Here is a 25,419-nt window from a genome sequence, read left to right as displayed (position 1 = left end):
TTTTAAGATTATACACTTGCATATTGGGGGATAAGTCTTTCTGCTCATTAAATTTTGTAATCTAGTTTGCAGTTTAATTGTAAATTGCAAAGTAATTTATGAATTACCATTTTTTTGATAAAAGGTATTTCCACTGAAAACTGCAAAATTGCCCTGAATTTCTTGTTTATATTCTGCTTGAAATGTTATATTCAGAGCACATTAGTTGGTGATGGTCTGAGAATTTTTTAATTCTCTGATTGTTTCTGTTGTTTGATTTGCATAATCATTTCTTAGGTTATGTCTACACTAGTACTTTTGTCAGGAAAACTTTTGTTGGTCAGGGGTGTGAAAAAGAACATGAGTTTCGCTAACAGAAGCACTGGTTTGAACAGGGCTATGTCAGTAGGAGATGCTCTCCAACTACTGCCGCGTACGGGGGGTGGTTTAATTATGCCAATGGGGGAGCTCTCTCCCATTGGCATAGAGTGGCTACACAGGAGACCTTACAATGGCTCAGTGTAGCCATAGCCTTAAAGTTTCATATCTTTTTCTTGTGGAGATTAGTTGTTAATCTTAATTTGTCAGTAGTGATAACTTTTCTTTCTCTTCTCGGAGGACTACTAAACACATGTCTTTGTAATATCAAACCACATTTGCTAGTATGCTATTGAAAGCTTTCGAGTATTGAGTAGTTTTGTTTGCATTTCTTTTGTTTTGCCATTGGTGACTTTTGCTGTCTAGCTAAAATCAACAAAGAGCCTGTTTCGTGCATACTAACGCTTTGGTCCCTGAACCACATGTACAACCTGCTAATTAAATATTAAGCATGTTTCTCCTGTGTAAATGGTCACATGCAAATATGCCATGGTTGATTTTGAGGAGACTAGTATTGTTACAATGTATTGGTTTCCGCAAACTAGATTTCCTTTTTTAGAGTTAAATATTTTTCTAGATTTGTTTACATTTTCTGAAAACATTAACTAAACCATTTAAAACACTCTTTACTCTCCTTGCAGTTCTTCAGTTTTTGTTCATTTCAAGACCATGATGTGTTCAGAGCAAGGGAGCATGGATTAGAGATTAAAGCACAGGATTGAGAGCCTGAACATCTGGGTTCTGTCCTGTTCTTCCAGCAACTTGCTACCATAGTTAGTGCCGTTTGGTTCTTATCTACTTATTTGCTTTTTGTGAATTTGCTGAGCTGCATAAATAATCTTTTTTCTTCCATGCTTTGTTAGCTAACAAGTATTCAGAGCTAATGTTGCTTTTTAAGGTCCTGATCCAAAGCCCACTGAAAACAGTGGGAGTCTCTCCATTGTTTTCAGTGTGCTTTGGATCAGCCTCAGTATGATGAGGCAAATGTCTATTGTATTAGATTTGTCATTGTATCTCTGTTATCATAATACCTGGAAGCTGTGTAGCTGTTGCGAGATATTATCATACACTATGACAAAGGAAACTTCAATATTATGTGGAAACGTATGGAATTGGAGACCTGAAAAAATGAAACTTAGGAGAATTTGTCATTTCCTTCCATTGTTCATCCTCTTGCATTTTTTTCCTTTCCCTTGGCCTTCCCTGTTTTGCCCTTTCTTTTGTTCAATGACTCTTGGTATTCCTGGAAGTCTTAAAGGGAATTCAAATTTCATGTTGTTTATTTTATTTCCCTGTATTGAAACTAACAACATCTGGCAGAAATGGTAGCTAGTTTACCAAATGTTTTTACAGTCCAGGAAAAATTTGGTCAATGAGGCTGTCTTTGTTTGTGTCGTGTGGACCATCAATTGGCCCACTGGCATCAGAGCTGGGAGACAGGCTGTATTGAGCAACACTTGCTAAGTAGGACAAGTTCCCAGTGCCCTGGGAGAAGGGGAGCTGTGGCTGGTTTTAGGCCACGGTGGGAGGGGTGTCCATTGGGAAGAAGTTGAACTGGCTGGTGACTAGCAGACTAGTTGGCTGGTTAATGGTGAGCTGGACTGTCCTTTTAGTCTGAAAAAATGGATCAACTTCTGCATGTTATCTGAAACCCTCCTGTCAGTCGTAACATCTGAAGGGGCAGTTCTTGCTGAGATACAAGAGGTGAATGAAACTGTTAACGTTTTCTGTTTTGATGTTTTTATTGTGCGTCCCTTCTGGCCATTTGAATTCCTGTCACATCTTGTGATGCTTCTCTTGGAAAACCCAAGAATCCCTCTTTCCGTTCACTTCCTTAGGTGGCCCCGGTTTCTATTTTCTGTTATTGCCATGGCATCTGTGGGTTGGGTTTCCTGCATAGTTCTTTTTAATATTGGTCTGAGGCTTGGTGAGCATTTAGTTACCCAGGGCTTCTTGGCATGCTGTTCTCAGAGATCCACAAAGATTGAAAGTGGCCTTATTAGGATCGTTTTGTGGGCCTTTGGCACAGGACAACTTATGGGATTTGAGCTCTCTATCTTGAGGAATGCCTAGTTGTTCTGAGTACTCCCATCGATTATCAATTTTGAGTAGCATGTGGCATTTAATCAGTTTCCATTCTGGGGCACTTTGGTTCAATATCTTTTGGCTAGTATATCTGTCAACTCAACCCTAGAGCTAGATGAAATGCTGCTTTCAGGAATATTTGCTATAGTCCAAGTGGTATTGTCTCCCCTCAGTAGTGCTACTGATTTCAAACTCTTTGGTGCTTTTATGAGAGTTTTCAAAATTGTCTATATGTTAAGCCTTGTCTACACTTAGGATTTGCCCAAGGTATAGCTGTCAGTGGCCAGGCACTGGTTCAGGTAAGCCTGCTTGAAACTGGTATAAGCAGCACTGGTGCGAATCTTGGTTTTGCATTTCTACACTAGATATGTGCAACTATATCAGTGGCGGGCCACCAATGGCTGAAATCTTCATTGCAGCTAAGCTCTTGGTCTGTGCTGGGTTTGAGATGAAAGGCGAGCAGCAAACACTTGTTCTTCTAATTTTTATGTTGTGATAGTTTTGTACAGAGTTCTGTATTAATTGAAATCTACAGCAATTATTTGCTAGTCTAGAAGAATTCTTTGGAGAGAGCATCACTGCCACTAATATGGTATGAACAGCCCTTCACTGATACAAGTAGCAGCAAGAGTGGACCGAGAGAGCTGTGTAATATGCAACACATAAGTTTGGCTAGGGTCTGTGATGTAACTATGGAAATCTATGCCATTACACCATTGTGTTTTGCCAACTTTGTTTATGGATGTCTGTTTGCATCTTCCACTAATCTATTGCTTCCTAAAGACAGATACCTAAAAGAGGAAAAATGAAGCACCACTCTTGCAGTATAAAAATTTCAATATTTAAATCCATTATTTCACTGGAAAAAATGTCATTGGTAGCAGGGAAAGTGTAATGATTTTACCTGTATGACATTGGTCTATTAAACAATGGCAAATTTTAAATTATTTTGCTATAGTAATTTTGAAGCGGTTCCTCTTCTGCTTTTGTCTTTGACTTAACAGTCATAGGGTCTGTAACGGGGTCTCACTGAACCCAGTGAGGGCTCTGCCTCAGTTTCCCCTTAGTGTTTGTCATTCACCGGCTCCCAGTACTCACAGAGCGGTCAGGCTGCTGCAGTGACTTAGCACCCTGGCTAAGTCTAAAAGTTCACCCTTTCCAGGGTTTAACTCGAAGCAGAGGTGGATTAAGGTTTCCTGGGCCAGAGCAAGTGGGGGACTCCTGCCTGCGGCCCTGCCCCTGTTCTGCCCCATCCGCCTGCAGCCCTACCCGCAGCCCTACCCCTTTCTGCCCCTTCCCCTGGGCCCACTCTTGTTCCACCCAGGGTCCCCCCCACTTAGGGTTGCCAACTCTCCAGGTTTGACCTGGAGTCTCCCAGAATCGATCTCCCAGTGACTATTGAAAGCAATCCAGGAGATTTTAATAGAATATTTTAAGAAAATGACATTGTCAGGTTGGGAAGGAAAAAAAAAAAATCTCCCAGAATAGCTTCAGTCAGAGTTGGCAACCCTGGAGTCCCACAACCCCTTTTGCTCCTTTCTGCCACCCTGCACTCACTGTGACCCCAAGACCGGAGAAGCAGTGTCCCACGCTATGGCGCTGGGGTGTAGCAAGGAGTGAGAGCTCCTCCAGTCCCAGGGCTGCAGCAGGGATCAGGATGTAGGGGCTTTCCCCGTAACTCCCCCGTGCTTCTGCGGGGGAGCAGGGTCGGGCACAGAAGCTTCCCCTGCCACCCCACGGCTTCTGCAGGGGTCAGGACGGGGCCGCCCGGGGGGATTCCCACACCCTACCACCCTGGCGCTGCTGCTGGGGAGCAGGGTCGGGGCTCAGGGGCTTCCCCCGCTCGGTGTTGCTGCCTCGGAGTGGGGTCGGGGGATTCCAGCGGTCGGGGCTCCAGGGCCCCCCAGTTGGCCGGGGCCCAGGGGCTAATCCGCCACTGACTCAAAGTCTAGTATACAGTCAAGATCAAGTCTTCTTTCCCAGACTCTTCCAGTGGGCACAACCTTCCCTGTGAAGATCTGTCCTCCTTCACCTTGTATTCAGCCCTTTTCCTAGATTCTGGCCAGTCTCTTCTTTCCCTGTTCGGCAGGGGACACTGCACTCCCACACAAAATGGTATATAGGGGGAACACATGCCCACCCAATACGACCATCCCTGGAACAACTAAACACCTGGGCTATATGCCCATAATCCAAAATGGCCATGTCTTCTCCTTATCCTGGAGCCCTCCCAGACTGACCTCCTAACCGGGCCGCCTGCTCTTAATGAGTGCTAATTCACAGATCTGCTCTTCCTGCTGTCTGAGCCACAGGCTACTCTCATTTCCCAGCAGGCCTGATTCAGTCATATGACCTTTGTGGGACACTTTCTTGGTCACCTTGTTACCTAGGGTTACTATATGTCCGGATTTTCGGTCCTCAAATCCCCATGCGGGAGGAATTTCCAAAAAGCCAAACATGTCTGGGAAAATAGGGAGGCATGGTAAGGGGACCCCGAGTGCGAGTGGCTGCAGCAAAACTTACAACTCCCGCGATCTGCTATCTGCCGGGGTACAGAGGCGGCGGGCGGCATCCGAGCATGCAGCCACCTCCTCCCCGGGCTCCAACTTTCCCGGCTCCCACCACTCTCCACCGCGGCAGGGGCCAAAGCAACTTCCCCAGCGCAGCAGCAGCCGGAGCCCGGGGGGCGGGAGGGAGGAGGGGGAATGCGGGGCGCTCAGGGGAGAGGGCGGAGTTGGGGCAGGGACTTTGGGGAAGGGGTTGGAATGGAGGCGGGGAAGGGGCGGAGTTGGGCCGGGGCCAGGGGCGGGGCAGGGGTGGAGTTGGGCCGGGGAAGGGGCGGAGTTTGGGCGGGGCCCCCGTGAAGTGTCCCCTTTTTTCAGTGTGGAAATATGGTAACCCTATTGTTACCCCTCTGCTCAGTGAGAAAGCAACTTGCTTGTGGTTAACTGGGTGTGGGCTCCCCGCCACCCAGACAATCTCCTCTGAGTGGAGCCCTTACTTTACTTTGCAAGTTAACAATACACGCAACCCAATCAGTCTCTGAGACCCTTAGAAGCCTTCCCCTGTAGCGTCCAGCCCTTAATCACTGAACACTCTCAGAAGTTACCAGGTTTGCCACCCCAAAGGGTAGTGTACATACAAATGTGTTTGGTTCAACTGAGAGTCAGCTCCTATATAACATCACACTGCTGAGATACCGTTAGAGTGAAAACAATCATAAGTTTCTTAACAAAAGCGAAGATTTAAGCGATAGTGAGTAATGATAACAATGGAAACAGAAATGGTTTCACATAAAACAAATAGTATAATGTGCTTTCTAGAGTCTAAAGTTAACGTTAACAGGCTAAACCCTTGTCTAAAGTAGTTTCTCGCCTAAAACAATCTCCCAGTGTCTCCAACCAACATGGGCTGGGCTTTCTCTTTCATTAATGCAAAAAATGCAGTCCTTTTTTGCTTTCCTCAGTGAAGGACAAAGAGGTGTCCTTTTGCCGCCTCCTTATATCCCCTAAGTTCGTTGTTTGTCCCCAGAGTCAGGCTGACACAACACCCCCTCCCCCCGTGTCCCTCCCCTTGGTTTATTCCCTGGTGTGCTGTCTCCATGTTGCCTTCATATACAGTGCCTGTTTTACATGTGAACTGAGGCAGACAGGTGAATATACATCCTTTGTCTGGTCAGAACTTGTTTGACACCCATGCTTTTGATTCAGACTTGAAAACGTATTTTCCAGTACATATAGACAACTAATATCCATGCATACATCTTGCAACAATTATGAGCATCGGTATGACATAAGCTATTAATAGAGATCTCACTTGATCCTGCCTGGATAAATATTATCAAAGCAATGTGTGGGTGCATTGAGTTTGTCAGGCCTGTCAGGAGTTACTGTTACAGAACAGTGAACTCTTTGCCAGTTGGGACTGAGTGCTTTAGGGTTACACTTTGTCACATAACTATCCTTAATTTCCTTCACCATAGGGAGGCAAATTCTGTCTGGTACAGGTGCAGCTGAGCCCTAACCCCGTTAAAGGGCCAGATAACTCTGACAGGGTCTTACTGTTTATTTTGACTTCAGTACTGCTGACCTACCCACAATCCTTCTACCGACAATTCATCTTCCTCTGGCAGACTAAAGCATTTGGCACTCTGTCTGTAGTTTGTAATTATTGTCCCCATCCCTCCTGTAGGTGATCTTATTGATATCTTATATTTAAAGAGACAATGCAAGTAAAAACAAAATAAATAGCTCTTGAAAACAGATTTTAATTTTGATGGTTCAGGTTTGTTCTAGTTTGATGTCTCCTTGAAATAAAACAGCTTTGGTGCATGTAATCTGGAGTTAGTAGCATTGGTGCTTCAGCTGGTATAATTGAAATATCAAATTTGGGAATATTCACAGTATATTTTCCATTTCCACTGCTCACCAGAGAATCTGTTTGCAATGCCATATGGTGGTGGTGAGTTTTCTGGAGCAAGCCAAAAGCAATGATACAGCAATGGCAGGATTGTTTAGTTAATTTTTGATAGCATAATTAATCAATATTTGTACCACTATGGGTTCTGCAGATGAGGTGATAGATGTAAACGGAATTTGCTTTCAGAAGCCCTAAGAAACAAACACTATTTTAGACTAAAATGTGATGGAGGGATAGTATCCAGGCCACAGGATAGCAAAGCTGTAGGAAACAGTGACATTTCCTTTTCTGAAAACAAATGTTGAAAGCCAAACAGATAAAAGCAGAGCTTGGAAGCATGAGGATGTTGGAGCTTCTTCCACTGCGTCAGCTATCTAAAAGCCAGTAATAGCTGGTTACATGTTTCCTCTCCTGAGGCATACTACCATCCTCTTATTAGTAGGGCCAATACTAATTATTGGCTTCAGTCTGACCATTTGTGTGTGGGGGGGTATGTACTTCCAGTAAAAAAGCTAGAGAAATCCAGAATAAGAGCGATGTTAAATCAAAATATACTTTTGATGTCCTGTGCTGGACTCTTTCTAATTTTTCTGCATCCTTCTTGTAGTGTGGGGCCCAAAACTGGACACGGTACTCCAGATGAGGCCTCACCAATGCCGAATAGAGGTGAATGATCACGTCCCTCGATCTGCTGGCAATGCCCCTACTTATACAGCCCAAAATGCCGTTAGCCTTCTTGGCAACAAGGGCACACTGTTGACTCATATTCAGCTGCTTGTCCACTGTAACCCCTAGGTCCTTTTCTGCAGAACTGCTGCCTAGCCATTCGGTCCCTAGTCTGTTTTCATAATGTAATAAAATTAATAATGTAATAATAAATAGTGTGTAATAAGCATGTCATAAAAAAACCAAATTATTTCCAAGATCACTGCTTCTATCATTTATGCTCAGGTAAGGGAGAAAATCCCTGGAAATATTCATTTTTAGGAGAGGGTTTGCAAGATTTGATATTTTCGTGAAAGGGGTTCACAGATTATTAAAGTTTGGGAACCACTGCAATACAATCACATCCCCTGAGTCACAGTTAGTTGGCAAAATGGCAATCTTTTGCTAAAAATTATGTAAGGTTCATCACACCTGTAAGACACTAGTTCAAGAAATATGAAATCCTCTCTTTTCCTCCTTGCACATCGGAGTGTTCAACACTTCTAGGTTATGGTTTGGAGATCTGGAAATCTCTGGTGAGATGCTGCCATGAAATGTGTGATCGATAAAAAGGGGGCAAAAATATGCAGAAAATAAATACATTAAGAGTTTGTTTTTTCAGAATTTTCAGTGAGGTCTCTCCAGTGGATCTATCACCGTAAATTATTTGTATTTGTGGAATGAATGTCAAATTTTTTAAGTATCTCATTGAAAGTTAAAAGCATTTTACTTTTTAGGTACTTTGGCAGACCACAGGCCAAATCCAAAGCGCCAGATGCTTTTGAAGGGACCCTTAAATCTTTTTATTTGCTTATGATGATTGTGGTGTGAAAAATGTTTCTCTGGAATCTGGACCTTGACTATACCTTGACCAAGAAATTTGGACCTTGACAAACAGTAATTGACTACCCCGGTCCAGAGTATGAAGCAGTGGGCTAGGAGTAAAGGAACATCAGTTCTAGTCCTTATCTGCCATTTATTTGCTTTGAGACGTTGTGTAAACCATTTTATTTTCTGCGCTTCATTTTCTCTGTATTTAAATTGTTCCTTCCACCAGCTCTACAGAGGGAAACGTTATGTAAATGATCAGTGTTCTTATTTCTTATTAGTAAAAATAAGTATTGTGATTTTTGGTCGGCATGTACGTTGTGACGGGTTGGATCACAGAAATCCCCTGGGCGCTGCCAACTGATGTGCCAAGACTACTTCTGCCCCTGCTTTCCTGCCCTGGCAGCTTGGGACTTCAGTGCCCTGTCTGGTTTGAGCCAGACCCGCTAGCCTGCTGCAAACCCAGACCCAGGTCTGAACCACATCCCCTAACAGCTGTAGGCTTAATTGAAAGCAGCTTAAGAAGTGTTCCTGTCTTTAATACTCAGATGCCCAACTCCCAATTGGGTCCAAACCCCAAATAAATCTCAAATTGTTTGCCCTCTATAACACTGATAGAGAGACATGCACAGCTGTTTGCCGCCCCCCCGGTATTAATACATACTCTGGGTTAATTAATAAGTAAAAAGTGATTTTACTAAATACAGAAAGTAGGATTTAAGTGGTTCCAAGTAGTAACAGACAGAACAAAGTGAATTACCAAGCAAAATAAAACAAAACACGCAAGTCTAACCTAATACAGTAATAAAACTGAATACAGATAAAATGTCACCCTCAGAGATGTTTCAATAAGTTTCTTTCACAGACTGGACACCTTCCTAGCCCGGGCACAATCCTTTCCCCTGGTATAGCCCTTGTTCCAGCTCAGGGGGTAGCTAGTGGATTTCTTATGATTGCAGCCTCCTTTGTTCTGTTCCACCCCCTTATATAACTTTGGCACAAGGCGGGAATCTTTTGTCTCTCTGGGTCCCCCACCCACACTTCTAAATGGAAAAGCACCAGGTTAAAGATGGATTCCAGTTCAGGTGATGTGATCACATGTCACTGTAAGACTTCATTACCCACTTGCCAGCACACACATATACAGGAAGACTTACAAGTAAAACAGAGCCATCTACAGACAATTGTCCTGGTTAATGGGAGCCATCAAGATTCCAAACCACCATTAATGGCCCACACTTTGCTTAATTACAATAGGCCCTCGGAGTTATTTCATATTTCTAGTTTCAGATACATTCATACAAATAGGATGAACACACTCAGTAGATTATAAGCTTTGTAAGGATACCTTACAAGAGACCTTTTGCATGAAGCATATTCCAGTTACATTATATTCACACTCATTAGTATATTTTCATAAAATCATATAGAGTGCAACGTCACATACGTTTTCTCTAATTAAATAACCAAACTTAATCAAAATTAAATCTTATCTGTATGTCCTTTTTTCATAGCTGAAAACCTGTGTTAATCATGGAGCCATATTGTGCTGGTTTCAAGCATGTGCAACGGGACTGTGGAGTTCATCTCAAGCTTGCAAATGATGAGACACACAAAGCTAGAAATACACAACACTCCAAGCCTGGATCTTATGGTGTCAGTATTAGGGTCCAAGGAATTGATGGTCATCCCTACTTAGTGCTAAACAACACAGAGGGGTGTTTGTCAGAAAACCCATCTTTATCTGAAAATGGGCTGCAGGTTGCATCTCAGACAATTAATAGGTCAGCTCCAAACTCCAATACTGCTCTTAAATTGGGGGAGAAAAATAGTGAAGAAATAAAGTTTCCTGGAACACAGTCCACACAGCCCAGTATGTTTAAAAGCCTAAAGCAAACCAATATCAATGAAGGAGAGAATGGAGTCTCAGATTCTAAATATGGAACATTAAAACCCTCCAATTTGTTGAACTTTCAAAGGCATCCTGAGCTTTTACAGCCTTATGATCCAGAAAAAAATAACTTTAACTTGGATAGCTACCAATCTTCTGTGTGCAATAAGTCTAAATCTCTTGCAGATGAAGGCAAGATTGAAACAAAGCCTTGGACTTCTTCATCTAAAGTAGTGACCCTACAGAAAACCCCACAGCTTGTGGAGTCAGCCAAATCAAATGTGAAAACAATTCATTTGAACAGGTCCATAGCAGTGGAAGACCAAAATAAGCATGTGTCCAAGTGCCCCAGTGTTACTAGCACTCCAAATGAAGTGCATGTATTCGAGTCCCTTTCATCTAGTGGAGGATCCCCACATGTTAGCCCAACTGGCCAACCAGAAACAAGGAAAAGTAGACCAGATGTTCTTTCTTTCGGCAGACAAGATTCAGCTGGATCAGTATTGGATGGGTCACGAAGATCATCATCTTCATCAACCACTCCAACTTCTGCAAATTCCTTGTATAAGTTTTTACTTGATGACCAAGAATATGCTATCTATGCAGACAATGTTAATCGACATGAAAACAGAAGGTATATCCCATTTTTGCCTGGAACAGGCCGTGATATTGACACTGACTCAATTCCTGCAGTTGATCAACTAATTGAAAAGTTTGATAGGAAAACTGGTCCACAGAGAAGAGGTAGATCAGGAAAAAGGAACAGAATTCACCCAGATGATCGTAAAAGATCAAGAAGTGTTGACAGTGTACTGTCTTTAGGCCTGGAGGTGAATTCAGATTACTTAGATGAGTTTAGTAAAAATTTGGGTAAATCAACTGAGCACTTGCTAAGGCCATCAAAAATTTGCCTTCAGAAACAATTATCTCTTGAACAAAAGTTGCCTTCCCCTGATACACAAGTTGCTGCTCAAACTGTCAGCAAACTGCAACCGACTGCTCAAGACATTCAGAACAACCATTACAATTCATTGCAATATCATAAAGAAAATAAAGTTAATGGAGCGAGTTTGATGTTTAGGTCATCCACACTTCCAGTACAGAATAAAAAAGAGGAAGTTAAAACAGTAACTTCTACTCTCTTGTTGCCAAATCGAATTACAATCCCGCCCGACCCAGGAACAAAGAAGATCTTAGTAAAAACATTTTCTTCTGCCCCAAATACACAGGTAACTTTTCAATATGAAACATGTTGTCTCTTAAGTTACCTGCACTGTGTAAGTCAAAGCTGTCTGGTGTACACTGTATAAAATGCACATTTTTTATGGGTCAAATCCTGCAGTTTATCGTTAGACCAAACTCCCATGGTGTTTAGTGGAAGTTTGACCTCAGGAAGAGCTGCAGGGTGGGTTTCAATAACAGTAAATGTAAACAGTTATTCTCTGGGTGAGGCTGTAGAAAGCCAAGTTTAAGGAACAGAGTCACATTCCTGTTTGGAGGAGGGAGAAGGGTGGGAATTAGGAGTGTTATTGTAAAAAATGTGTTATTGATGCCTAAAACATACTCACTGCAGCAAACAACAACATTAAGGAAAAGGTCCAAATGTGCATATTTTTAAACAGGTGTCTCTCCTGTCTGCTGAATTGTAGTACGCTTGTTTCTCTCAATGCCCCCAAAGAAGTACTTGGTAATTTTAAGTAGTAAGATTTATAGTAAGATCAGTGACATTTTTTACGACTATCAGAGTAAGAACAAGCACACTGTATCTTTCACTTATAAGGACTGATCTGAAACCCACTGAAGTCAATGGGAAAACTCCCATTGACTTCAGTGAGCATTGGCTCATACCCTCAATGAACTACTTCTCTGGTAAAATTGCTACAGTAGAATATCAGAGTTACAAACTGACCAGTCAGCCACACACATCATTTGGAACCAGAAGTATATAATCAGCAGCAGTGACCCAAAAAAAAAAAAAAAAGCTTCTCAAAGCCGGTCCGCCGCTTGTTCAGGGAAAGCCCCTGGCAGTCCGGGCCGGTTTGTTTACCTGCCGTGTCCGCAGGTTCGGCTGATCGCGGCTCCCACTGGCCGCGGTTCGCTGCTCCAGGTCAATGGGGGCTGCAGGAAGCGGTGCGGGCCAAGGGATGTGCTGGCCGCCCTTCCCACAGCCCCCATTGGTCTGGAGCGGCGAACCGCAGCCAGTGGGAGCCGCGATCGGCCAAACCTGCGGACACAGCAGGTAAACAAACTGGCCTGGACTGCCAGGGGCTTTCCCTGAAGAAGCGGCGGACCGGCTTTGAGAAGCACTGCTGTACAGTACTGTGTTAGACGTAAACTTCTAAAATATAAAGAGAAAGTAGATATTTTTTTTTAAAGGTTTCAGAAGATATGGAAACTGTTTCTGTGCTTGTTTCATTTAAATGAAGATGGTTAAAGGCAGCATTTTTATTCTGCATAGTAAAGTTTCAAAGCTGTTTTAAATCCAGTGTTCAGTTGTAAACTTTTGAAAGAACCATAACGTTTTGTTCAGAGTTACGAACATTTCAGAGTTATGAACAACTTCTGTTCCTGAGATGATGTCACTCAGAGGTTCTACTATATATAGAATGGAGAATTTCAAAGCAGAAGCAAAAGTGGGAAGCAAATCATTGAAAGTCTGTATTTTGATATCCAGCCTTGTGTTTTTAGGCAACTCCTGATCTGTTAAAGGGCCAGCAAGACCTCACGCAACAAACAAATGAGGAGACAGCTAAGCAGATCCTTTACAATTACCTTAAGGAAGGGTTAGTAAACTTCATTAACTTTTATAGTAGAAATTGGAGATTGTACCAGCTTGAGGATCTTTATTTAATTTTTTGGGAGAGGTTATTTGGTTGTTTGAAGTATGTACCTGTAATCTTCTGGATGTTTTTCAGATTCCTAATCCCCATAGCAGTCTGTTCCTATGTGTTTTATATTCAACATAAAATATCGTGATGCACAGAGAACAATTAAGTAGCAGCATATGGTAGCTGAAAAATTACCGTGGAGACTTCACCCTTAATATGAATATATAACAAAAAGAAAATTATTTAAAAACAACTTTTAAAATTTCTGTAAATATAGTTCTATACATATCCAATGCAGACGTCTTTGATTTGTTATGCAGAGTTAGTTGCCACTGGGACCACTGTCTTAGTAAAACACTACCTTGTATTGAATGGATGGATGATGTATCCTTCTTTCTTAAAGAAGTTATAAATTAAAGTACACTATTGTTAAAATTAGACTGTAAACCAAAAAGGATAGATTAATTAAAAATTATACTACTTCACTATTCTGAAGCTCAGCAATGTCCTTGAAGGTGTGACAAAGTTCCTCCTCTATCTTGGTGGGTCCTGCGCTTATTGGCAGATTTTCTTGCCTCAGAGATTCACCATGTGGGTTGGGGAACAGCCCAGAAACCTTCCCCTCTGGAAGAACCCACAGTCCAGGTCAATTGGGAGGTTTGGGGGGAACCCAGGCCCGCCCTATACTCCGGGTTCCAGCCCAGGGCCCTGTGGACTGCAGCTGTCTATAGTGCCTCCTGTAACAGCTGCATGACAGCTACAACTCCCTGGGCTACTTCCCCATGGCCTCCTCCAAACACCTTCCTTATTCTCACCACAGGACCTTCCTCCTGGTGTCTGATAGCACTTATGCTCCTCAGTCCTCCAGCAGCACACCCTCTCAGCTCCTTGCACCTCTTGCTCCCAGTTCCTCACACTCACACCACAAACTGAAGTGAGCTCCTTTTAAAACCCAGGTGCCCTGATTAGCCTGCCTTAATTGATTCTAGCAGCTTCTTCTTAATTGGCTCCAGGTGTTCTAATTAGCCTGCCTGCCTTAACTGGTTCTAGCAGGTTCCTGATTACTCTAGTACAGCCCCTGCTCTGGTCACTCAGGGAACAGAAGACTACTCATCTAGTGACCAGTATATTTGCCCTCTACCAGACTCCTGTACCCCACTGGTCTGGGTCTGTCACAAAGGATCTGAAAATTCCCATCTAATCAGAATTTGTATGCTGTATATTGTTCAGGATCAGATTAAATATACTTTTTAAAAAATTAAAAATAAATTTGTGGGTTGGTTAATTTAAAAAAAAATCAAGTGTATCTCCTGTGGTGTCAAAGTTCAGAAAACATTTAAAAGCACAACACATGAATTGAGCAGCACAGAAACTATTTCTAAATTGGTGTATAAAAAGTGGACTGTACACCTAAAAGTCTGAGGTAAGTTCCCCTTGTCCTTTGCATCAAGTGCCTTCTCCAGGTGAAAGATTGTCACATTTTTTTTGATGTTGTATATTCTGAAAGTAACCAATTTAAAAAAAAGGGCGGGGGGCAGAGAATTTCTAACCCACACAATATACTTAACATTTCTATGCACTCCACCCCTCAAGCCTCTTAAGGTATTGATTTAGCAGAGTTTCTGGTAGCTGTGATATCACAGAATGAGGGTGTTGTGACAATTGGGACATAGCAGGCAGGACTATGAGGGACCTAAACTTTATTGTGTTAAAAGTTTCAGGCAGCTTGTTCAATAACTTATGTGCAGAACACCCATCATTGCTATACTGGCCTTCAGCTCAGAATTGTAATAAAAGAGTCAAGTAATTTTCCAGAAAATATTTGCAATTAAAATTTTTTAATAATTTATTTAAAGTCTTCGTGGAATAGTAGTTTAAAATTTATTTTTAATTTGCTCCTAATTGATTTTATTATAATTTGCATGCTTGAGGTTTATTCCGGCCAGAGCAAAATAGTTGGTGTCCTAAATCATTGCATTGTTTACTTACATTGTGTCCATGTTTCAGAAGCACTGATAATGATGATGCCACAAAGAGGAAGGTCAACTTGGTTTTTGAGAAGATCCAGACTTTAAAGTCAAGAGCTGCTGGAAGTGCACAAGTAAATAATCAAATCACTTTTTTGTTTGTGTGTTTCATAGCTATAAAATAGTAAAGTACAGAACTGCGTATCATTGTCTAAAACTGTTTACATGGTTTGTAAAAGGAGACTAGGGTGTGCGTAATACACACAGTAGTTGAGTTTGAAAAGATGCAAAAAAAGCTACAAGCTGGATTTGTATACTATGGCCCTGATCCAGCAAAGCACTTTAAGCATGTGAATAGCTTCATTGACTTCAGTGGGACTACTTGTGCTTAAGGTTAAGCACGTGTTTAAGTAATTTGCTGGACTGGGGTCTCTGTGAAAGTTTACATACATTTTTAAATGTAAGAGTAGAGGAATCTGCCATGTAGGACATCTCTAAGTACATTTTGCAGTTGTGTGTCGGAGACCCAAATTAAGGAGTAACTAGGGTTGCCGACTGTCTAATCACACAAACCCAAACACCCTTGCCCTGCCCCTTCCCTGAGGCCCTGACCCGCCTCTTCTCTGAGGCCACACCCCACTCACTCCATCTCTTCTCCCTCCCCCACCCCATCACTCACTTTCCCGACCCTCACTCACTTTCACCAGGCTGGGGCAGGGGGTTGGGGTAGAGGAGGGGGTGTGGACTCTGGGCTGGGGGGTGGGACCAAGGGTTTCAGAGTGTTGGAGGGGGCTCCGGGCTGAGCCTGGGGCAGAGAGTTGGGGTGCAGGAGGGAGTGTGGGGTTCAAGCTCTGAGAGGGAGTTTGGGTAATGGAGGGGGCTCAGGGTTGGGGCAGGGGATTGGGGTGTGGGAGGGGGTGAGGGGTGCGGGCTCTGGGAGGGAGTTTGGGTGTGGGGAGGGGGCTCCGGGCTGGAGGTTGGGGTGCGGGAGGGGATGAGGGGTGCAGGCTCGGGCTGGGAGGTGCTTACCTCGGGCAGCAATGCAGCAGGGCTAAGGCAGGCTCCCTGCCTGCCCTGGCCCCACGCCACTCCCAGAAGCAGCTGGCATGTCACTGCGGCCCCAGGGAGGGGGTCAGACGGCTCCACGTGCTGCCAGCGCCCACAAGCGCTGTCCCCACAGCTCCCATTAGCCGCAGGTCCCGGTCACTGGGAGCTGCAGTCGGCACTGGGGGCGGGGGCAGTGTGTGGAGCTGCCTGTCCCCCCTCCCCTGGGACTGCAGGAACATGCCTGCCACTTTCGGTAGCTGTGCGGAGCCAGGGCATGCAGGGAGCCTGCCTTAGCTCCGTGGTGCCTCTGAATTTTCAGTGCCTAATATCTCCTGGTTTGGCTTCAGTAGCCTCTGGGATATAGGGCGTGATTCCGGGAGACTCCCAGTGAAACCGGGTGGGTTGGCAACCCTAGTAACATTAGGATGCCTCACTACTGTCTGAAGGCTATGTTGTCAATACCACTGTGGGTCAGTGCCGGGTTTACAATGGCGCCAGTGGCCCATGCTCAGAAGGGGCCCTGGCCTGCTCCGCTTGCACAGCATCCCGAGACCCCGCCAGCCTGCTGGCTCCCCACTGCCCATCACTTGCTCCTCAGGCCGAGGGCTCCTCTCTACCCCGTGGCCCCACCCCCTGTTCCTCTCTGCCCCCTGTCTGGACCCCAGTGCACCTCCGGCTCCGGGCAGTCTCTGCTTCCCACCATCTGTGGGGCCCCACCTGTCTCCCCGGAGCTGAGCCACCTGGGACTGGTGCAGAAGCCTGGCCAGTCTCAGCCAGGTGGCAGGGAATGACAATGTGGGGCTTGGCTGGGCCCCTCCAGGCAAGTGGGTCCTGAGGGAGCCTGGGTGGGGCAGGTGCCTCGTCCCTCCCCCCGGGCTGTGAGCCCAGGCTGCCGCAGTGTCTGCTGTGTACGAAGCTCAGTGTGTGTTAGCATTGGGTGGGGATTCTTCTGGGGGTCCGCGGGCGGGGGTGGTGGCTGTGCCCCAAGTCGGGCATAGGGGCACCAGTTTAATAATACTGCATCGGGCCCCATAAATCCTAAGGATGGCCCTGGTGGTAGGGCTGTGGGCAGAGGGGCGCTGGGCAAGGGTGGTGTTGTGCAGGATGCTGTGCATTTGTGGGGAGGTTGGGGGAGGTATTCGGCATAGTGGATCCAGGGGGGCTCTGGCCATAGGGAAGCGGGGGGGGGGGGGGGTGTACCGGTGTTGGCCGGGGGTGCTGGGTGGTGCAGCATGGGCCTGCCCCCGAGGGGAAGGGGGGCCACTGTGTGTCTGGCAACTGCCGGTTTGTAAATAGTGTCCATGCCATGCCCATTGCCTCTGGCCAGCCCCTCGCTCTGGGGACTAACGTCCCCACGCCATGCTCCATTGCCTACATGGGGGCCCACAAATATGTTTAAAAGGTTAATCCGGCCCTGCTGTGGGTGGGTGTTTGTGATATACTAAAGGTATTTTCCAGTGGTTGTGGCTATATGGTGGAAGAGAGAGAGGAGACTTGTGTGAACTCTTAAAAGTAATTCCTGCTGATGTCTCATATGCATTGAAAGGTGATTGTGTTAAAGGAAAGATTGTTGTTTATTGCTGTTGAAAAGAATGCTGAATGTCCTCTCATTACAATGGCATGAATTGCTGTTTCTGCTGTGTGTGTTTTAAATATAGAATTTGTCTAGGATGTTGTTTAAAAGCAATAGTGCCGTAACATAATTTGACAGTTTGCATATTCAAAAAATAAATGTTACTATTACCTGCCAAGATATCAGTTGTGTTTTTTTAATTCTAAAAGAAACCTGAAAAAAGCCTATTTGCTACCATGTTATTGATCAGAGGACTGAATTTGAAGTACCTTATCAATTTATTTTATTTTAGATTATAGGGAATCAGATTGAAAATATAAAACACAAGTGAATAATTATAAAAAGTATCTGTCCAAAATCTGCCCTCAGAGCCATATACTCAACTCCCACTGATGTCTGTCAAAGGTGCACGAAGTAATCTGAGAGTGGAATTTTGCCTGAAGTATTAGTGGTTTATTCAATTGCTGTTCATTGGGTTTTAGTTTTTTAGAGCTATACAACACACACATGGTTCTTTTGAGATGTTTTCAATGCTACTGGAAATATGTCTTGAGCAAGCTGCAAGAAGTTGAACAAGAATTACATCCTATCTCAAACCATATTAAAACTGTCCCATGGTAACTTTCATAGTTCTGGCTAATTATAAAAAGCAAATTATCACTATGTTTTTTATTAGTTCTGTCAGTGGTTTAATTTAAGTTTTAAAAGGAAATCAAAAAAATAATATCTTGGACTTTTAGGATTAAACATCTCTGTTTATTTGTAGGTTTCTAATTCTTCAACTGAAGTCAAAGCATTGCTGGAACAAAAAACAGAGCTAAAGAGCAAGGTTGCAGAGCTACAGAAAAAGCTGGATCTAGAAATTAGGGTATTATATTTTGTTACTTACATTATAAAGAATAGAAGTAGTATTGCAAATGTGATGTTCTAAACAAGTGACAATCAACCTGATAAAGCTAACATTTTCTTTTATGTAAGATTTATGCTAAACTTCTCAGTAAACATTCTGTCCCTAAACTAATGACTGTGAATGCTTTGTGTGCTTATGTAATATGGGGCTTTGAATTTTGGAACTTTTATGTGAAGAGAATATTGCTGGGGTTATGAGCTCAAGACTTAGAAGATTCTGTGGGTTTCTCATAATTCCTAAATTTAAAAAAAATCATTATTTATATATCAGTAAATATACGGTAAATCATGCTAATATTCTCATATTAGTGAGTGGAATTTGCATAAGTGCTTAATATATCAGACAAGTGTGATCATTTTGCATCATATAGTTACACTTTTGCTTATATGAAAGATTCTTCTTTTTTTAAAGAGTGTGCTTTTCTAAAAATAATCTCTCCCCATTGTTTGCTTCACATAGCCCTTGGATGCCATGATGGAGAATTACATAAGTGAAACTTTCTTAAATAGCTGCAAAAGTAAAGCTTTAAAAAAATCTTTGTAACTATGGTGAGACATGTTTGGCATAGGAGATATACTATATTAATTCATGTAGTTACTGATAAAACAGGTATAGCATTCGTTTTCAATCTGGAACTCGAAATGATTAAGTGCTAAAAAGCACTGAAGAGGCTATGGAGGCAATTTAGTTGTAATAGATTATAGTGTGCTTTAAGTCTGTGATAGCGATCAATGTAGTGGAGACTGACTGGCTAATACTAAGACGCCTTTCCTTTTCATATTTCTAATAAGAGTCCAGAAGCCATGCTTATCTTCTCCAATACAGGTCTTGTTATGAGATTTCATAGTCTAAGTAGTTTAATATTGTAATTGAAAAAGAATGAAGTATTGAGAGTGAATCTTTTCATACCTTTAAAAACAAGGCCTTTAATTTTGTTGTTAGCATTTTACCTCAGCTTAATACTTTCAATGTGTACAATGTAGAATCAGCAAAATGCCAAAGAAGAGAGAGACGCTACAAGAGCAACTCTGAAAGATCTACAACAGCAACTTGACAAAAGTGTACAAGAAAAAGATGCCTTAAAAAAGCGTCTAGGAGAAAGTGAGAAGGAACTCAGGCAAAACTTAGAGGAGTGAGTTTCTTGTAGAAAACCTTTGTGGAGTTTGTTCCTCTATTAAATACTGCAGATTAAATTTATCTATCACTCCCTCCCACCCTCTGCCCCCACCCCCCAAGTTTATGCTTAGAAGACACTAATCCAATACAATAGCAAGTAGTGCTACTTTTATTATTACCTGAAGTGTTTAAACTACTACCTCAAAACTGACCATCTGGGGGTATTTGAGGCAAAACTAAGATTTTTAAAAAATTTTTAATATTTGTTTTAATGCGGGTTGTACTTATACTGCATGGTCATCCAGTACAGGTAGGTTTTTTAAAACACAGAAATGCATGAGCACTACAGCCAACAATGTTATCAATGAAAAACATTAAGTCTAAAATAAAGTTCAGTATTCCACATGTGCATATTTGCTGCATAAGAGAATATCCCATTTTTACCATTAGAGTGAAGACAAAGTCTCATTCTCCTCCTTTGTGTGGGGGATGACCAATATGCCCTGCACAGCTTCCACTATTATTGCCTCATTCGATCCTATCCCAGGGTGGGAGAGTGGGAGCAGAGTTTTATGGTACTTGAAAAACAATTTAACAACACTATAAACCTAAACATTTCTTTCCCCCCTTGATGAGACTTTTTCAAGTGAAGATGGAGCGGGAACAACACCAGACTGAAATCAGGGACCTTGAAGACCAGCTCTCTGAAATGCATGATGAATTGGATAATGCAAAGCATGCTGTGGATGTTGAGAAAGAGGTTTTGATAGAGGTTAGTAATAAAAAAAGCCCAAGAATAGTGTGCATGAGGATATCCTGAACAGTGGTATTTATGTCCCATTGAATGGGAGTTGTGGAAACAAGTATCTAATGTTAAAGATTGTCAGCTAGTAGATACTGGCTTCCCCTTTATATAGAAGACTCTGGGATGAGATATGAACTGCTTTGGTGTTTATCTTTCAACTTGTGGTCAGTGCTCTCTTTGTAGGACATGAAAGTACACTACTGAGACACAGCAGACTAAGAAAACATAGTAACTTTCATGTAAAGTATTTTGTTGCAGTTTTAAAAATCGTCCAAACAAATCTGCCAGAGTTCTCAATAGAAAAGACTCTGATGAGCAGAGAATGGCTTGAGTAAAACTCCTGGGAGCTAAAGATATCCTTCGTTTAACTGATTTGAAAAACACACATGCAATCTGTGGTGTGACAGATACAGCACAGTAATCTTTCAGGCCAATTATGTCCTTCATCATGGCTTTTATTTTCTGAGGATTTTAGCATGCAGCTTATAAGCTAGTTTTACATTGATAGAAAAGAAAACAGAGAAACACCTACAGTCTGGGCTCCCACCTCAGCCCTGTAGTGCAGTGGTCTCCAAACTTTTTTGATCGCGCACCCCTATCAGTAAAAAAATTTTGAGCACGCACCCTCTGCTGCACCGGCTCTACCATTTTTGCCAAAGCAAAAAAAAAAAAGGTGCTCGGACAAAGGGGAAAAAAAGTGCTCCTCCTGCCACGCACCCCCAAGGATCCTCTTGCGCACCCCACTTTGGAGACCACTGCTGTAGTGAATGAGTGTGGCACCTTCATTGAAGGATCTTAATTCATATTTGTAAAATGGTTCAAGCCTCATATCACCCTTACAATGCAGGTAAGCCTTATCCCAGTTTTACAGACTGGAGTAATGAGGGATACAGAATGGAATAAAAAGGTAAGTGTGACTCATCCAAAGTTACAGTGAGTCTGGGGCTGACCCAGGAATAGAGTTAAGCTCTATCTACTAGAGCACATTTCTTTTAATACAAGACTATAAAGCAAAGCTGACCACAGCAAAGCACATTGTCACATCGTTGCTTAAATATGCATGTAGATTAATAAATGAAAATGTTACTTTGGAGGTGGCCGTAACAAAAATATGTAAGAACAAAAACATGCAGGAGGAGTAGAAAAGAGATCTGGAGAGCAGTACCCAACCATCAACAAACATCTAGGAGATTTACTGTGCTCTGTGTGAACATTAGGAAAGCCTGCAAGAGAAGCAGCAGAGCCAGTTGAGATGACACAACTGAATCAAGGAGAAGATATTTTATATCATATCCTGTAACTGAAACACCGTAGTTGTATAGAAATTGATTATGCGCTTTCCAATATCCATTTGCTAGAACCAGATAAAAAAGAGGTGTTTTAATTTGAGGGTTTTCTAAATGTTTTTAGGAGCTGATGCAAATGAAGCAGGATCTGCAAGAAATATTCATGACAAAAGAACAACAAGAAGAAATATTGAGAAAAAGAGAACGGGAACTGACTGCTCTAAAAGGAGCGTTGAAAGAAGAAGTATCTAACCATGACCTGGAGATAGATAAACTTAAAGAACAACATGACAAAGAACTTCAGAATCTAAGAGAGGCTCTAGAAGAAGCAAGAAAGGTGAGCTTAATGGTGACAATGCATCTTTGTGAGAAAAAATTAACCTATGCCAGGCTTTTTGGATTATATGCTTTCAAATCCAGCACTGACCTCAGCACAATAAATAGTTAACGTTTTGAGCTAGATCGGGGTGGCCAACCTGTGGCTCCGGAGCCACATGTGGCTCTTCAGAAGTTAATATGCGGCTCCTTGTATAGGCACCGAATCCGGGGCTGGAGCTACAGGCGCCAACTTTCCAATGTGCCGGGGGGTGCTCACTGCTCAACCACTGGCTCTGCCACAGGCCCTGAAGCTGCCATGCCCTCGCTCCTCCCCCTCCGTCCTGGAGCCTCCTGCGTGCCAGGAAACAGCTGATCCGGAGGTGTGGGGAGGGAGGGGGAGGCGCTGATCGGCGGGGCTGCCAGTGGGCGGGAGTTGCTGACCTATTACTGTGGCTCTTTGGCAATGTACATTGGTAAATTCCGTCTCCTTCTCAGGCTCAGGTTGGCCACCCCTGAGCTGGATCCTCAGCTGGTGTATATCAGTGTAACTTCACTAATTTCTGTGGAGCTATGCTGATTTACAATAGATGAAATTCTGACCCAAAGTCAAACAATTATTTACCACTTGCTTAATTTTGCTTCTTTGGAGACTGTGAAAGAGAGTGTATGACAGAAAGGTGTGGTAGACCCAATGGCATGACTGAAACACTGAGGGTTGCCTTTAGATTGTCAAATGCATCTTGCTCACCAAAGATGATAATAAGGTGGTCTTTCTGAATAGGACCAGGAGCCTTTCTGAGAAGTGTGAATCTGGTGCTGTTCTCCAGAGGGATCCTTCCAGAAGCTTGTCAGACCACAAAGCAACTGGGAGATTTTGTACGCTTTTTCTAAGTGTTTTCATAAAATTTGAATTTTGTTCTTACGGCAGGAGGCTGGTGGTGTCTCAGATATCCACTTCTTTCATTTTATGTCAAATGTATCCATTAAGTTTGGGAGTTCCGAAATGAAACATATCATTGACCTTTCCCAAAATGGTACCACCCGCCTTGTGCATAGTATTGTGATCATAGTAGACAGGAATCAGTTATGTTTAGGGAGTGGAGGGATTGCAAAATAGTTTTGCAGGCCCAATCAAAAATGCTCGGGTTAGCTCTGAACTACTCACCTGATCCACATACCTGTTGGTACTAGGTGATTTGTGGGTATCTTGATATTACTGGACCAAAATATACTGAAAAATGAAAATAAAATTAGGCTTTTGAAAGAAGGCTCTGTTTTATGTCTAGTGTGAGGGGAAAAGACATTTATAGAAAACCTGAAAGGCATTGTATATTTGTTATTTCTGATACAAGTACAATTTATTTGAATGGTTTAAAAAGTGAGATTTTTAGATGTTTACACACATCAGTTTATTTATAGAGTGCAGTACCTCTTGTTGAGTTTGTCTGGCTGACCAAATTTGTCATTTTCCTTTATCTGCATGCTTATATTGAGATATTTGCTTCACAGTGAGCTGCTTCAAGTAAATTAGTCTTTTTTTAAAAAAAAAGAGAGAGAGAACTGGAACTCTTAAAATCATTTTTTTTTATTATACAATAATTGTTGTGACAGCTGAACCCCAATGAACCATCTTTCAAAGGTACTCCATAGTAATTTACTGTATTTCAGTTATGGGGCTGTAATTGCAAATGACAGGAAATGAATGAGTAGTCTGTTTGGTACAACAATAAAGCAGTCTGGGAAACCGCTCTATAACTGGGTTGCTGTGGCTAAGAGGTAGTTTATAAATAGCTATTCTTTACTTGCCTGGCATAGACTCTGATAGTTTAATCTGATGTACAAAAGTGAAACTCAATTCATTTTCATTGCTCTAAGGGCACCTCCTGCTCTGTCTTTTTACTTTCAGTGATTTTCTGTTATTTAACTAAAATAGTTTATCACAATGGTTACAAGCATTTTTATTCCTCAAATGATTAGCAAGCAAAAACCAGATGCAAAGAACATTTGACTAAGACCAGTTGTGGTATATTTGACAGATCATCTGTCAGGAGACTATAACTTGCCTTTTGAGGGGGATAGACTCTGCTGTAATGGGTCATTTCCATATCTTGACTACTATTATCTTATATGTGACTCAATTTATTAGTCTCACAACTATGTGGTGGATACACAACCGTCTACTATGAAAAGCATAGTTTATATAAGAGAAATTATGTTGATCTGTTTAAGTGTTGTTTGCATTATTAGAGCATGGAAAGATTTACATTGTAGGATAGGATACAGGAAGTTTACATTAAAGGCTGCTGAAAAGAGTCATTCTATTGTATGTAATGAATCAAGCAGATGTGTAAATATTGTAGGAATAGTTTACACATAGGAGGAAGGAATACTGGTATCTTGTACATGGGGCTACATAGGCATCAGTGTGCATACAGGGTTGTTTGTTTTCGTGTTGCATCCCTGGCCTCACATTCCCTGTACCAAATAAAGTTGTTTATAATTTGTCCTAGCCCTAAAAGGAACTGTTTTCCCTGCAAACAGGAAGGGATCTTTGTAGCAATCCTAGATCAATAGAAACGTGTCCACTCTTGGAGATACCAAGTGGATTGGCAGGTAGAGTACTGAGCTCTTACAATCAGGGGCGGCTCCAGGCACCAGCGCGTGCCGGGGCGGCAAGCTGCGGGGGGGTGGCCTGCCGGTCGCCGTGAGGTCCCGCAATTTCGGCGGCAGGTATGCCAAAGGCGCGGGACTGGCGGACCTCCCGCAGGCATGCCGCCGAAGGTGCGGGACCGGCGGACCTCTCGCAGGCATGCAGCCGAAAGCCGCCTGACTGCCGTGCTTGGGGCGACAAAATACATAGAGCCGCCCCTGCTTACAGTATGCATGACTAGCACACCACTTGTATGTCTTTCATACCAGGTTAGAACATAGCCAGGGTAATCTGATGGGAGTCCAGAGGCAGATGTCTGTCACATGTGCAGCTCTGTACATATGCTTACTGATTTGATGGTTGGTTTTGCCACAGATCATTGGTAAATCATGGTGTGATGATATTTAAGCATTGAATTAAGGTTTCCTTTCATGGTTTCTATATTAAGATCTTCATTGTCTTTCCTGTAACAACCTTCCTCCCTGACTTTTGTGTCCCATCATTGCTTTAGTTTTCATTTTGGTGTCCCTGATTGACAGTCACACTTGCCACAGAGAACATTATTTCACTTGTCAGAGAAATGCTTCCAGACTCTCAATAAGACAAAGAGAAGACACTGGTTTTCCATTTAATA

At 42.8% G+C, this 25,419-nt stretch overlaps 1 protein-coding gene across 1 annotated transcript in view; it reads left to right on the top strand.

The window, feature by feature from the left end:
- Positions 1-1,025: 1,025 nt before the first annotated feature.
- CGNL1 (cingulin like 1) overlaps positions 1,026-25,419 on the top strand; it is an 88,691-nt gene continuing 64,297 nt past the window's right edge. The window contains exons 1-8 of the mRNA XM_029910784.1: positions 1,026-1,130; positions 9,909-11,514; positions 12,974-13,068; positions 15,121-15,214; positions 18,467-18,568; positions 19,594-19,742; positions 20,363-20,498; positions 21,942-22,154. Coding sequence (XP_029766644.1) covers positions 9,928-11,514; positions 12,974-13,068; positions 15,121-15,214; positions 18,467-18,568; positions 19,594-19,742; positions 20,363-20,498; positions 21,942-22,154 — 2,376 coding nt within the window. The 5' untranslated portion in view covers positions 1,026-1,130; positions 9,909-9,927. The remainder of the gene's footprint in view (positions 1,131-9,908; positions 11,515-12,973; positions 13,069-15,120; positions 15,215-18,466; positions 18,569-19,593; positions 19,743-20,362; positions 20,499-21,941; positions 22,155-25,419) is intronic.

This window comes from Terrapene carolina, unplaced genomic scaffold (genome assembly GCF_002925995.2).
Source record: "Terrapene carolina triunguis isolate 2854851 unplaced genomic scaffold, T_m_triunguis-2.0 Scaffold67, whole genome shotgun sequence".
In the NCBI taxonomy this organism is placed as follows: Eukaryota; Metazoa; Chordata; order Testudines; family Emydidae; genus Terrapene; species Terrapene triunguis.
This window is presented reverse-complemented; position numbering and strand designations above follow the sequence as displayed.